The sequence below is a fragment of the Malus sylvestris genome, chromosome 5, assembly GCF_916048215.2.
Source record: "Malus sylvestris chromosome 5, drMalSylv7.2, whole genome shotgun sequence".
NCBI classification, from domain to species: domain Eukaryota; kingdom Viridiplantae; phylum Streptophyta; class Magnoliopsida; order Rosales; family Rosaceae; genus Malus; species Malus sylvestris.
The window spans coordinates 23,999,990-24,014,157 of NC_062264.1; the positions used below are offsets into that span (position 1 = coordinate 23,999,990).

At 37.4% G+C, this 14,168-nt stretch overlaps 2 protein-coding genes across 2 annotated transcripts; both read right to left on the bottom strand.

Moving 5' to 3' along the window:
- Nucleotides 1–429: 429 nt before the first annotated feature.
- Nucleotides 430–3,073, bottom strand: LOC126621880 (monooxygenase 2-like). The gene is made up of 6 exons (XM_050290494.1): nt 2,913–3,073; nt 2,599–2,745; nt 2,169–2,237; nt 1,806–1,971; nt 1,441–1,669; nt 430–1,145 (listed from the first exon to the last, which is right to left on the bottom strand). The coding sequence occupies exons 1-6, from the start codon at nt 2,984–2,986 to the stop codon at nt 586–588; spliced, it is 1,245 nt and encodes a 414-aa protein (XP_050146451.1). The 5' UTR covers nt 2,987–3,073; the 3' UTR covers nt 430–585.
- A 1,126-nt stretch (nt 3,074–4,199) lies between these two features.
- Nucleotides 4,200–13,699, bottom strand: LOC126621878 (uncharacterized). Its single transcript, XM_050290492.1, has 14 exons — nt 13,479–13,699; nt 11,915–12,561; nt 8,311–8,392; nt 8,149–8,205; nt 7,709–7,764; nt 6,961–7,195; nt 6,686–6,769; nt 6,313–6,387; nt 5,750–5,833; nt 5,407–5,471; nt 5,092–5,335; nt 4,903–4,991; nt 4,710–4,824; nt 4,200–4,626 (listed from the first exon to the last, which is right to left on the bottom strand). The coding sequence occupies exons 2-14, from the start codon at nt 12,490–12,492 to the stop codon at nt 4,585–4,587; spliced, it is 1,806 nt and encodes a 601-aa protein (XP_050146449.1). The 5' UTR covers nt 12,493–12,561; nt 13,479–13,699; the 3' UTR covers nt 4,200–4,584.
- Nucleotides 13,700–14,168: the final 469 nt, after the last annotated feature.

Sequence of the window (14,168 nt, forward strand, 5' to 3'; positions counted from 1 at the left end):
CCTTAAGAAAACTCCATCTTGCTGTTTTGCCCTCGAAATTCCGAGTTCATATACATATTGAATATGTCTACGCTTCTTGAATTTAAGCTTGTTATCAAAATTGACTATGATAAATGAAAAATATTATTGTGGAAAAGGTTTATAGGGCAACTATGAAGGATAATTTTGTCATAATGGGATATTGGGATTACTTTTCTTTGGTGGAAGCCATAAGCCACAATTTGGAGGAGATAGGTGGCAATCAAACTGCAATAATTCCACCAAATGCTTTATGTTATTAGCAGTTGAGCACTAGGATAATTAATATTCTCGGTTTAAACTCAATTCGGCGGTATTCCTCTTCTTAATGTTGAAAAAGTCTCAAGTTCGAATTTTCTTTGCGGTTGAAGTTGAAAACGAAAAATTAAACTAAACTTAGTCACAAATCTCTAATATAATTGTGATATAATATGATTAAAACTCTTTTTCATAGTAGTGACAAAATTACAAGTAGGGTAAGAAAGGTCTTTTACTAATATAATTCCAATATAAGTAAGATTACTTGGAAGTCAAATGAAAATTAATATACAGAAGAACTACATTGTTTTAAGAGATGCTGAGCTTCCCACAATCAAAATCAGACTTCTTCAACAGCAACCCAGCAAGAATTGGAGCCAGATATTTGTCCCTCAAAAAGTTCATGATTTTCCCATCACTCTCTTGAAAAAAACCAACCACTAAAGCTGTGCTGATCAGATCAAAGCTTCTCCATCTCCTCTCAGTGGCATACTTCTTCAACCCCGTCTCAATCCTCTCATATTCTTCCTTTCCTTCTTCACCCGCCTTATCTTTTGTTTCGTGCCGTGAGCTCTTCAACAAGGCCTCACCGAGACACCTTGCCAACACAACACCGTCTTCCAATGCAGCGCACCCGCCTTGGCCAATGTCCGGGGTCATGGGGTGGAGCGCGTCTCCTGCAACGCAAACATTGCCTTTGCTGATGTTTCCCCATAGAATGTCCCAAGGATGTCTATATCTCAATGGAACGGATACAAAAGCATCCAGTTCGGTGTTTTCTACTACAGCCTTTACTTTATCGGGTATCTTTCCGAGCTTGCTTAACATGTATTGCTTCAGTTGGCCTGGGTTCTCTTCTAGCTCTTTCTCTACAAGACATGAAGAATTAGCGAAAAATGTGACACACATTGATACAGTTTCTGAATTGCAACGAGAATGTTGTCTGAGATGCTAAGTCATGGTATGAAACATTGTCACGTTTGTCTTATTCGTAGTTTTTGTAGTGAGATTGAAAGCTGAAAACAATTTCTGAAGCACATTCTCTACATTAATGTGGTAGAAACGATGCAAAACCTACAAATCCGCTCTAACTTTGAGCCTTCAAGGTATTGAAAGGAAGCACGGAAGCAAATAAGTCTCGAGATTTTGTGAAAGGTTAATTACCTTGGCTGGAGGGAGACCAAGTAATGAACCAATAAACATTTTTATCATCGCAGGGGATGGCGCCCGATCTAATACCACTTCCAAAGTACAGCATAAACAAAGGATCAAACCCGTGACTGCTCTTGAAGTTGGCATAACCTCTAACAGCAGATCTTCCCGTAAAGGCAGGCTGCTTGAAGCCAAGCCATTTTGCCACCAGAGAGTTCACTCCATCACACCCTACCAAGACCTATATATTCATTTCAATCAAAGCATTGATATCACATGCAATTAGAGTTAGGTTGTCAGCACAATGCAAACTAGTCATGGTTTGTCTTTACGAAGAGGAAAAAGTAGCGATAAAAAGGCGAGAGAAGTCTACCTACCTTGGCTTTAAGGACGGTGCCATCAGCGAGATGCACCAGCTTAAATAAGCCTGATTCATCAATGGAAACCACCTTGGACGAGAACCTGATGGTGCCATTTGGGAGTTCATTTGCTAGGGCTTCCAACAACAAGTTCCTTTTCACGCAACGAACTTCATGGTCTCCGCTGCGTGTCATTTACAATCTCAATCATATGGAATACTTGAATTGCATGTTACAAGTAGGGAACTAGCAATACAAATAAAATAAATATACACGTGATATTCCATTGGGGTTCAAAGCAAAGAACAACATCTGGGGGTTGAAATGAATGCAGAAGGAAAAGTACGGTTACAGAGGAGACAGCTACATATGTAAACTTACTGTTTTCCTTTGGCATCAAATGACATCTGAAACGTTTGAAGCCCTGTAATTCTCGAGGATGTTACATTCCTGCGTTCGAAACTCTGCAATCAGTTTCATGCATATATCTCGATGTAAAACAGCAAGTACTAAAAAATTCTGACTAGGAGTCATTGTCTACCGTCTGAGCAAGATTGGTAAAAAAATACTAGCTAGCTAGCTAGACTATCAAAGGCAAGTGTTGATCAACTTTTGGACATGGCCACTCAAACGAAACAATGCTTATAAAGAGTCGAACTTTAAAAGGAGCAATGTTCTCTTGCTAGACGGATTGATATGTTACGTTGTTACACAGTGAACAATGCGTTTAAACAAGCATATGTTTGATCGATAATCGAAAAACATAACATGTTAAACTGTATGTCAAAGAATGTTGTGAAAACACAATTACCCATCAAGCGTGACATGTTGTTGGCGAAGTGAATCGCCAATACCAAGGGCATCCAAGGCTTTCCAGGCGTTTGTCCATGTTGTGAGTGCAAACCCTGTTGTCCTCAAACTATCAGATGACTCCAGCACTAAGCTTCTAATGCCCAGCCTGTGCACCAAAAATTTCAATTTTCCTTATAAATCATAGCCAAGCAAACAGTCCACAGAGGAGCAAATTAAGCCAATATGATACCCAAATTGTTTTTCGGATACCATGCATTTGTCTTGTGTGTGCGAGCGAGAGAGAGAGAGAGAGAGAGAGAGAGAGAGAGAAACCTGTGAAGTCCTAAGGAAGTGGCGAGGCCAGAAAGTCCAGCTCCCACAATGACAACGTCTTCTGCTATTTCCATTCAGCTTTTTGCTTTCACTTCTACTCTCTATTTTTGATGTATGTGTGTGTGTATATATATATGTATGTATGTATGTATGTATGTATGTATATGTGTGCAAAAAAAGAAGAATGAAATTATGAGATGGATGGATGGATGGATGGATGGATGGATGGATGGATGGATGTATGTGTGGCTATATTTGATAGGCATGATCGAGTTGACGAAAGGGCTGACGTCAATAGTAGTGTTTGGCTTCACTTTCCCCTTCTTGTATTATTGATTGCCTTTCTCACACGAAAGAGAAAATCACTCGTCCGGAGGCGGAGGCAAAATCAGATTAAATGATCATTTTTTAAAAAGTAATGATTTATTAGGAGCGCTTTTATTAGAATCATTTTTACAAAAGTAATGATTTTAGGAACCGGACCCTCTGTGGACTCAAATGAACTTTGCCTTGAGATCAAATGATCAAGCCATTGAAATCTGATCAAACTGCTACAAACAAGAAATCCCTAAAAGTTATAATAATTGTAACCGTTGGATCAAATTTCAATGTTTCGGATCATTTTGATCATTGGACTCAATTCCTTTGGGTTTAGAGGGGATCCGGTTCCATGATTTAAACTAAATTTACAAACAAATGATGCGTCAACAATATAAAATAAGCACGTTAATCAATGTTTAAGTAATAATTCAATCATCAACAATCACATCATTTGATTTAAAAATTTTGATCACCAAAACATTATCCTTTCTGAAAATGTATTTGAAAGTGCGTTGTGACGTTGTTCTTTCGATTGTCGTAAAGTGTTTTTAGCTTTTCCAAAAGCTGTACAGGAGGCACTATAAAACCCCTAATAAAATAAGAAAATTGTTTTTGGCACTCAAAAAATTTCATTTTACACTCCAAACATTTTATAATTAGAAAGACAAATACACTTATGAAAAGTAATAAAAATTTTAGAGCACTAATCACAGTTGTCTTAAATAATCGCTACCAAATACTTTGTAGTAATTTGAGGGATTAGCAGCCATTTCCGAGTAGCCGAACAGAAAAGTCCTCATCCGCAGACATTTTCGCCACGACTCTAATTACGTTTTGGCAGAAACTAGTGTCAAACGGGTACCCTTGTTCTTTTAGTCAGGTGAACAAAAATCACAGTTATACCATTTCAGCTACAAGCCTACAAGCCCCATTTCTCTGACCCAAAAACTACATTTCGATGTCCAATTTTCTTCAGCTTGTCAAGGGTGAAACTTTCATAAAGACAGAATATTTGAAATCCTTCTTTACTAGCAAATACAGGACCTCAGCCATGAGGCAATTTACTGAACAAATCTAGTTACAGCACCCCATCCATTAACCAAGACCAAAACAAAAACGCAAACTGGAAAATTCAACAAATGAGAACGTCAATCGTTCTACAAACCCGTATTCTGTAAACTGACACTGGCTGTAAACATTTCCAAGTTACCTAATGACATCCCTTCTTCTTTCGGACAGCCCTTGCGATAACAATTCATTAAAACGCTCGCACGAAAATTGGACCAAAATTTAAAGGTTACCGCCAAGGCATACACACACCGGCTACTTTTTCTACATTTGCTACCTTATCCTATCTGCTTTCCGGGAATTTAGCCTCGTAGGTCTGGGGCAACTGCACGAATAAACAGACATTCTCATAAAACAGAATACGAAGCAAAATCAATGACATATGTGGTCACCAAAAATATGAATTACCATGAACGTTGCCTCGATCATCTTTCCAGCAAACCACCTTCCATGGAGAACATGCCGAGCACTAATAGCAGCTTGTGTATTTTCAAATCGCAAGTACACATGTCCAGCAGTATTCCTGCTTATTGACAAGAATGTGAGTTAGATGTATACAATAGAGCGGAAGGGCCATACAAATAATGCAAATAAATCTTACTTGTCCACATATATATGCTTCAAAGTACCGTATTTCGAACACTCATCCTGAACATCATCTTTAATGTCCAAGTCAAAGTTTGGTTCCGACTGCTCAAAAACCAAGACAAGAAGTTAAATAAACGGTATAGAAGAAAATTTGAAAAAGAATCAGAAAAATCTATATTTATCAAAGGAATCCACCACCAACCTCAGCTGTGGGATCAAACATATTTTTCAACAGTAAACATTCGCTTGGAACACCAATTGTGTCTACAGAAGGAAGAGTAGCTGTCGGAATTTGAAGCCCTGCAACACCAAGTCCGGCAAAACCAGGAATAGAGGCAATGGGAGGAACAAGAGAAGAAACCACCGGTGCAGCTCCCAGGATTGGTGCCATCGGTAAGGAAACGCCTGCGCTATTGACAGCAGGTGTGCCTAAGGGACCAGCAATACTGCGAGCAAAGCCAATGTAAGACTAATGAAAACAAATCAAAATACACTAACGTGCTCAGAGAAGACAAACCTTGGTGCAGTTCCACTACGGTCCAATTTCTGCATGAGCATGGCTCGAGAGCGCGCATTCAATGACTGTTAAGATTATCAAAACATGTCAAGTACCTTCAATTAGGTCAAGCAAAAAATTATGCAGTACAGATTCTCTTTAGTAATCTCATTCTATTCCAAACTGCCCATTCTTTGTAGTGCTGATGTCAACAATGGCTTGCAAGGCAATGTACAAATTTCTAGTTAAAGCAACAAGAAGGGAAAAAAAATACCGAAACCAGTAAACATTAACATAATTCATGAATGGTGTGTTATTTTGAATTATCAAGCACAAGCCATCTGAAATAAGCGATATTACTAACCAAGCCACCGCCTTCATCATCATCAAAATCACCAGCATTTGCTCCAAGATCTTGCATTCCAGCTTGGTCTGTAACAGCTGACACCTAAATAAATAAATAAATGAGGTAAATAAGCAACAGTCTAAGTGCCCCTCTGATCCATCCAGTTAAAATTAAAATGATAGCAGTTAACTGACACATCACCACAAAACATTCAAATATTTTGAATCACAAAAGCAAAAAGGCTTTTGCACTAATTTAAGACAATAGTCACAATACTAATGGTATCATCAATTAGTGCTGGTAGTTATCTAAATAATTACGTGCACCATTAATGTGAACATACCACATCATTTATGTGCTACTCAATGTGCATATTAAGAAAACCTGAGCAAATACGCTATCGCATAGTATAAGCATCACTAATTGACCAGCTGAGATGAACAAACATACCAAGCACCACTCATGCCACTATAAGCATCAAACTACCACACGGCCTAATTAATGAAATTGGAAAGAGTACACAACGCAAGCATATCTTTTGGAGAAAGAAGTACAATAACAATATGATAAAGTGCCATTACCTTAATTACTCGACCTGCAATCTCCAATTGTCCATTCAAACTCAGAGAATTTCTAGCATCTTCAAGACGTGCAAACTGCATGCAAGTAACTGATTCAATGAATTTGATTTATCCAATAAACTTGCACATAAAGCATCTGATAAGGACAACTGGAAAGGAATTGGTGTGATATGCTGCAATAAATAAAAGAGAAAGGGAGAGAGAGAGGGGGGGGGGGGGGGTGCAAATACTTTTTTTTTTTTTGGGTGGGGATGGGGTGGGATTTTAAAGCCAATTCTAATCTCCAACTGAAGCTATAATGAACCGCCATACAGACAGATATGCTTATTTTATATCCACAGTTGGTTAAGATGCAAGTTCTAGTAAAACAGACCTGCACAAATCCAAAACCTTTGCAGTTATTAGTTTCATCAAGAGGCAACTGAACCAGTTCTACAGGACCAAATGCTCCAAAAACCTGTATACATATCAAATATTAAAGGTTCAAATAATCAAGCGAGCCAAACTGCAAAAAACAGCAATACTTCCAAAAAAAAAATAAAAAAGAACTGTGAACAAAAGTGCTCAAAAAAATTATCACCAAGAGCAAGCTCGATTATGTAACATAATGAGACTCCAACATGAGAATCAAGTCACAAAAGTACTCACCTGGCGGAGATCATCTTCTTTTATATTGCTATGGAGATTTCCAACATACAGCCTTCTAGCTCCACCAGAATATGGGCCTATCATCCCACCTGGTCCAGTGACAACAGATGTTGTTGACTGAACTAGATTCTTCTCAGCCTCTGATGGCTTCACCATCACTGGTTGACCAAGAAGAGGCTGACCAGAGAGTGCGATCGCCATAGGTACTGACATCGCATCATAAAACTCAATATACCTGCAAACTAGACAACATTAGATTCTTGAATGATTTAAACCTAACTGCCCATACAGATACATGTTAGCTAGATTTTACTGCAAGTTCCAAACATAGTTTACATAAGAGGAGAGAAAAATGTCCTTTTTATGATCATTTGACCAGCTGGAATAACTACACTATATGCATTGCATTTAGACAAAGCAGATATGTATCATTGTAAATTTCCCATGATGATGGTGCAAAATTCTAACATTGTGTATGATCTAATGAAGCCACGTACTGTACAATAAAATGTAAATAAGGAATGTAAGCCCCTTGAGAAGGAAGAACTGGCAGCCATTCCAAAACCAAATTCCAACAGTGATCAATCGACTTTGAACAGGATAGTCTTATTTGCACATAAATGCATCCATAGCTTCTTGTCAACAAAACCAAATGACTTTAAACTTTCACACCATCTTAAACCCTATAATTTAACTCAATTTCTCTTAATGACCACAGCTTTTGCCACCAAGATAGACAAAAACCTACCCAACTCCCTTTGAACGTCTTGAATTGCGGTCCATAATAAGACGTACATCGCGGACCTGAAACACAAATCAGAGCTATTATATAAACAGTGACAGAAATACACTTACAACTACAGCCACAGAAACGCTTAATTAGAATATCAAATCATTATGGGTTTCCAGTTATCAGTTTAGTTAAAGCAAGGACTGAATCAACAGCAAATTTAAACTGTCTAGAATGTGGTAAAAGATACAGTTCCTCAGTACATCTTTCTAGCATGTATGTTTATATGTTAGATGCTAAGCTGTTTTTGTTACAAATATTGCAATTACATAATTAATATAAGGTACAAAATATAATGCATTCAAACCAAGAAGTCCCTTTAGCTAAAAAGCGTAGAATCTTTACCGTCTATGATGTGTTAAATGAACATGATATAGATAAATGTGAAATGTACAAACCTTCCCAGCCCTTGAGAAGAACTCATATACATCTCTTTCATCTGCCTTCAGACAAATCTGTCAAATTTGTTCACCAAAAGTTGTTGTTAAGACATAAGAATCTGGAAGATAGAACTTTCAACATAACACAATAGAATGCATATACCAACGTATTTGCTATACCTGATACGCAAATACTGTCCTCTGATCTCTTTCAGGATCAGCCTCAGGTTCTGTCCCTTCTTCCTTTTTGTCTTTATGTCTTCTGCAACACAAAAATGAGAAATTGACAAACAATTGTATTGTTATTGACAAAACATTAATGTCTCTGGAAAATACGTCCAGGAAGAACATATAAAGATCAAACATAAAGCATCCTCGGATCCTGAAATTGATCAAAATAAAATCGCTTAATTTGGTAAAGAAAACAACCTGAATGATACATAGAAAGGATTCTGTTATCAAATATATAATAAAAATCAACCTGGAGTACAACATGTCAATTGAGTGAAATTAGAATATTGATGCTAATTACTAAGAAGGTAATGCATGCAATCCAACTTCAAAAAATGAATTAACAGATTGGTACCTTCTATGCACTATATAATGTTAAATGAAACAGCACCATCAAGTTGTATGGATGGCGGTACCAAAGGACTTAGTTGCAATTATTTGGAACCTGTTAGAAGCACTTGTCCCAGAAAAAGAATCACAAACACACAAAGCAAAGTGATAACCCTATAAACTGAAAACACATACTATATCTACTTGCAGTCACACCCAAACGTCACTTTAAAATGACGCAATTTTTTTAACCGTGACTCTCATAAAGAGCTTGAAAAATACCAATTTCCAAAGTGAGACCTGTAAGATGAGCAATCTGCATAAATTTCTAATATCAGGGAATAAAAGCTTGTATGTGAGTATAAATTTTTGTACATATACAGACACATTGGGTAAAATAATAGCAGGTATCTAAGCTTGCAAAAAGGTCACAAAAGTCCTCTCCAGCACCAATGATCACAAAAGAAGAAGAAAAATATCTTCCAAAGGTCACAAAGGTCAGCCTAACCCTAAAGGCAAGCAATCAAACACGTGAAAATAACAGTACATATATACACTAAGAAAATAACAGCCAATAGTAACCACTGTAAACTGAATTTCCCACAAGAATCAGAAGATGAGGTGCTTCTCTAAGCAAAGCCCATCTCTCCCCCCACCAGCATTTCTGCAACAGAATAAATATAATTAAGCAACGGAGTTCAGAGGGTGACGATAACGAAAAGCATTACATGACATCACCACCGTGGTCAAATTCTCGAACATTGAACCCTCAATCTTGCATTGCAAGCTTCTAAATAGAGTCCACAAAGTTTAGAAGAAACATTTAAGACCCATGACCTGAGCTGTGCCTGGCCCAATTGCCAGAAAGACCATCTGATGATTGCTCTAGCATATCTGCGAGTTCCCAGAATCTAGTGTTCAATATTCAGAATTTCTAATGGTGTTAAATACAAGTAACTTATGAAGCTAAGTATGACTAACTGAGAATATTCATTTATACAATAGCATGAACCCACTTATCCAAGCTGGAAAACACTTGGGAGGAAAGAAATAACAATCTATGGCACAGAAAAGGTGACTATATGTTCAAGATGGATACAGTTCCACATCCAGCACAGAACCCATGTGAAACTAGGCTGAATAAAAACAAAAGGCAAGCAACTTATCAAACTGTTGAGCAATCAGAGACTACAAATAAGTACACAACTGGTTCACTGTTAAGCAATTTTTAAAAGTCGAAGGCGAGCCAAGGCGTTTCATGAATACCCTCGCCTAGGCAATAGCCTCACAGTACCTAAAATTATTATAGTACTTAATATATGTAATTATAAAATATAATAATCTGTAAAACAATCAAGCTTGATTGTTGTTGTTGTTGTTGTTGTTGTTGTTGTTGTTGTTGTAAAACAATCAAGCATGGATGTCAAGCAATCAAATATTTGACCATTATTATTATTTCTCAAATTCACACCATAAAGTCATAATAAACTAATAGAAACTAAGTTGGAAACATTAAATTAGCATGAATTTTATAAAAACCCTGCCCAAAACAACGTTGTTTTGGGTTTGGGTTTTTTACAAAAAAAAAAATTCGAAGGCCCAGGTCGCCTAGGCGCTAGCTTAGGCGTTTAGGCTAGTCTATAGTCCACTCCTGCTGGGCAGAGGCGTTTTCTTCATAGCCCCACCCCAAAAAACTAGTTTTTTGAAACACTGCTGTCAAGTGAGTTGACCACATCGCAAAAAGAAAGAAAGTTAGTTACCAAAACATAGCTGGACATATGCAATTTTTTTTTCTGCAGACAGAGTCTCCATTAACTTAAAATGTTAATATAATGAACAGGATTCTCTTTTTGGCGGATAAATTTCTCCACAAGGTTCTTACCAACACTATAAATGCAAAGCAGTTCACCAGCTCTCCAGTTTCAGAAACATCAAAAACAAAAAACTTAAATGAACTTCAATCTAGAAAATTGTATTAGCAATTTGGATCAGTTTAGCCTGAAACCCTAATCCTAATTCATGGGTTTGTGATGACATTGGGACACCACAGAGCAAATATAGCATATAATACACAAACACAACCATCCTAACCATCAGCCCCTTCCCAAAATTGTCATATTGATACTTAAGTGCACTGAGCAACACAACTACATTACCCAAACAACCAAAAATGCTGCCATTATAAATGGCACGTACAAGTGAGAGAAAGGGGTGGAGGAAAATACAGATGCCTGTCACAGGTCCAACACCTATGTAATCCACAAAAATGTCACTCATGGAAAACAGCCCATTGAACTTGTTGCATACAAATATGCATACATACAAATGACGAAAAATAAAAAGAGCAAAACTAGAAGATGTTGACGCCACAAAAAGGTTTGGTAGGCACTAGTAACAAAAATTGCACCAACAAAATTCTGACTAAGGATTCTCAGTAAATGTCTTCGGCCTCGATAACAGATTTACACAAATTGTTCTTCCACCATAACTTTTTGAAGAGTGCTTGGTCCATGAATCATAATTTCAACAAATTGGGAACAGTGGCTGTTCACATTGTTCCAAGACATTTCAGAGGTCCAAAATTTAACATCAACCATACTTAGAGGTGCATTATTCTTTGAAGTATGTTATATTCTTTTGATCCTCAATTAAAAGCATAATACACTCCTGAACTGGTAAAACTAACATCCTTTAGATCCCTGATTTCATAAAATAGAAAGGCACTAGCATTATTCCAAAAGCAATCCCCTTGAAATGCATATCTAAAAAAAGGGCTGCGATGGTGTCTCATAAGAACTATTGTCTAAATCAACTGGGAACAGGAGAAGAGCTCCACCCAACATTTTATAAATAGGTACATGCATCCACTTCCAAACTAAGGCACGTTATTATGAGAAACAATAACATTCCTCAAGTTTAATTAGTGCAATCCAATCCAAGTTTAGAGGGTAGAAAAACAAGTCAAAGATGCCTAAGTTGATACGTCTTCACCCAAGTAGCATATGAACTTTCTATAAAATGGAGTTCAGTATCTAAATTATGTTAAACTGCAAATAATTTAAGGTTCACTTATCCGGTTAATATGCACTAATCGTAATAAGCTCATGCAATGACTTTCCATCAGTAATCTCCACTGTGCTACAAAGGATGGTGGTTATCCAAAAATAAACTATATAGCCTAACAAAGAATTTAACGGCTAAACTATATGAATCGAAAGAATACCTATTTTCTTTTTCCCGCTCCCTCAAATCCTTCTCCTTGTCTCTTTCTTTATGCTCCACCTCCCGGCTCCTTTCTCTTTCATCCCGATCACTTCGATGCCTTTCTGAATGGCTCCTGCTTCGACGTGACCGCTCTTTATCCTTCTCCCGGTCCCTGTCACCCTCGCGGTCACGTTCTCTCCTGTCTCTATCACGACCAGGATCCCGCTCTTTGTCTCTGTCCCTATCTCTCTCCTTACCATTTCTTTCCTCCCTTTCTCTGTCTTCCCTACCTCTCTGATCCCGGCTACTTCTGTGGCGATCCTTTTCTCTGTCTCTTGACTGTGAGCGGTGACGAGAAGATCCCCTCTCTCTGTGTCGATCATTATCACGTTCACGTGACTCGTCTCCAGATTTTGAGCGCTTTGAGTGACGTTCCTCATCGTGACCTTTCTCGTCACCCTTGTGCTTTGAACTTCGGCTGCGACCTTTCTCTCCAGATTTCAATGTTTCCTCACCACCATTTGCAGTTTCCTTTGATTTCGGTGGTTCAGGATTTTCAACTGTTTTCTCTAAATAATCATACTCGTCAAAATCCATCAGACCTTTCTTCTAACCAGACAACGTAGCACAAATAACCTCACGGGTAAACCTCAGTTCTGGCGATATCTGCAACAATTCGGAAAAAATCAATGAACAGAACAATTAGTTTCTAAGCACTAGACCAGTAAGCCTGCAGTTATCCGAAAGTAACCAAATTTAGGGGTGTATGAGAATGTGAGAGATTTTAATGGATTTTTATGGAGTTTAATTGATTTATAGAGATTCCATATAAAATTTTGATTCAATTCCCTCAAAATCTTATGAGAAGAGGTGAGATTTGTAGATACTTAAAATACATTACGAAATCTCTCTAATTCCCTCTAATTCCTCAACTTTCTCAAATTCTTTAAAATCAATTTCTAATTGAATACACCTGAAATGTTATAAACTTCTTTAAAATCTTAATTGAATACATCTGGATTTCTAAGGATTTTAATAAACTATTTTAAAATTCTAATTGAATACATATAGAATTTCAGAGAATCACTTAAAATTCTGATTGAATACCCAAATTCATTAAAAGAATTAAAATCCCTTAAAATCCCAATTGAATACACCCCTTATACATTTTAAACTCTATAGTTTCTATATTTTGCACAAACCCAATAAACCCAATATAGAACCAAATTTTCAAAACATAATTCTCCAATAAACTGAGTTCTCATGAAGCTATAGTTTCTCAAATTTCCAGATTTGTAACACCTCTAACAATTGAAGTAACCAAAACCTTCAATTTTACCCCATTTTAAACGAATTACCAATCCCAAAACCCTAAAAGCAGAGTTAAACAAAACTAAAGCAACTAAACCGTGCCCTAATTCGTAATTCCAGCCTAAATCATCTGGCGTTTGAGTTTCAACAGTTCCAAAACCGCAGCAAAACCTACAACAGTCCACGTTTCCCTTATACCATCTCCCAAACCCAAACCCGTACCCTAAATTCATTAATAAACAAACATGGTGCTAGGGTCTCGAAATCTGTACCTCCAGTGGAGCTACGAGCAGAAGAAACAGCAAGAAGAAGGAGAAGGAGGACGACGAAGAAGAATTGCAGTTGCAGAGACGCAGACGCAGACGCAGACGAAGGAAGAGCTGACTGAGACTCTGTGTGGGTTTGAATTGAGAGCGGAGAGGATTTGGTCCGAGCTTGAATTTGAGAGGGTGTGTCTCTCGCGCTCGCGCTAGGGCTAACTGTGTGTAGACTGGAAAAGGACGACAATTTGGGCGCCACGTGGTATATATACGACTTGGGGACCCGGTGTCATCTGGTTGCTTTGTTTTCACCGGGTTCGGAGCCTTGAATAACATAGAGAGGTGTTATTCTCATTCCAATGTCTTATCTTCCCACCCACTTTTTTATGAATTTTTTAATTACAAATTTGTCCATTTGTAAAATGACTTAGTTACCCCCTTTTGCATTACTTTTTTTATATAAAAAAAAGAAAAAAAATGTTTGGGAGTGATAACTCTTTTAGAAAATTTATCTCCCTTAAACCCTAACTCATCATTCTCATATCCTTTCATTTAGAGAAAGCAAAAAGAATGAACTTAGAATATGACGTTTCTATGAAAGAAGTAAATGATTATGTCTCTGTTGAAGAGGTAAAAAATAATTTTATGTGGGTCATCTTGATTTGTTGACATGTATATCTCTGTGACTTTTTATCTGAATTT

Excerpts from the sequence above, each read along its gene's own strand:
- LOC126621880 (XM_050290494.1), bottom strand. The coding sequence starts at position 2,986 with ATGGAAATAGCAGAAGACGTTGTCATTGTGGGAGCTGGACTTTCTGGC. Across the intron at positions 2,746-2,912 it reads ACTTCCTTAGGACTTCACAG|GCTGGGCATTAGAAGCTTAG; the intron begins GTTTCTCTCTCT and ends TTTGGTGCACAG. Across the intron at positions 1,670-1,805 it reads GCACCGTCCTTAAAGCCAAG|GTCTTGGTAGGGTGTGATGG; the intron begins GTAGGTAGACTT and ends ATGAATATATAG.
- LOC126621878 (XM_050290492.1), bottom strand. The coding sequence starts at position 12,492 with ATGGATTTTGACGAGTATGATTATTTAGAGAAAACAGTTGAAAATCCT. Across the intron at positions 7,196-7,708 it reads AGACGTTCAAAGGGAGTTGG|GTATATTGAGTTTTATGATG; the intron begins GTAGGTTTTTGT and ends TCTAGTTTGCAG. Across the intron at positions 5,336-5,406 it reads CGTAGTGGAACTGCACCAAG|TATTGCTGGTCCCTTAGGCA; the intron begins GTTTGTCTTCTC and ends CTTTGCTCGCAG.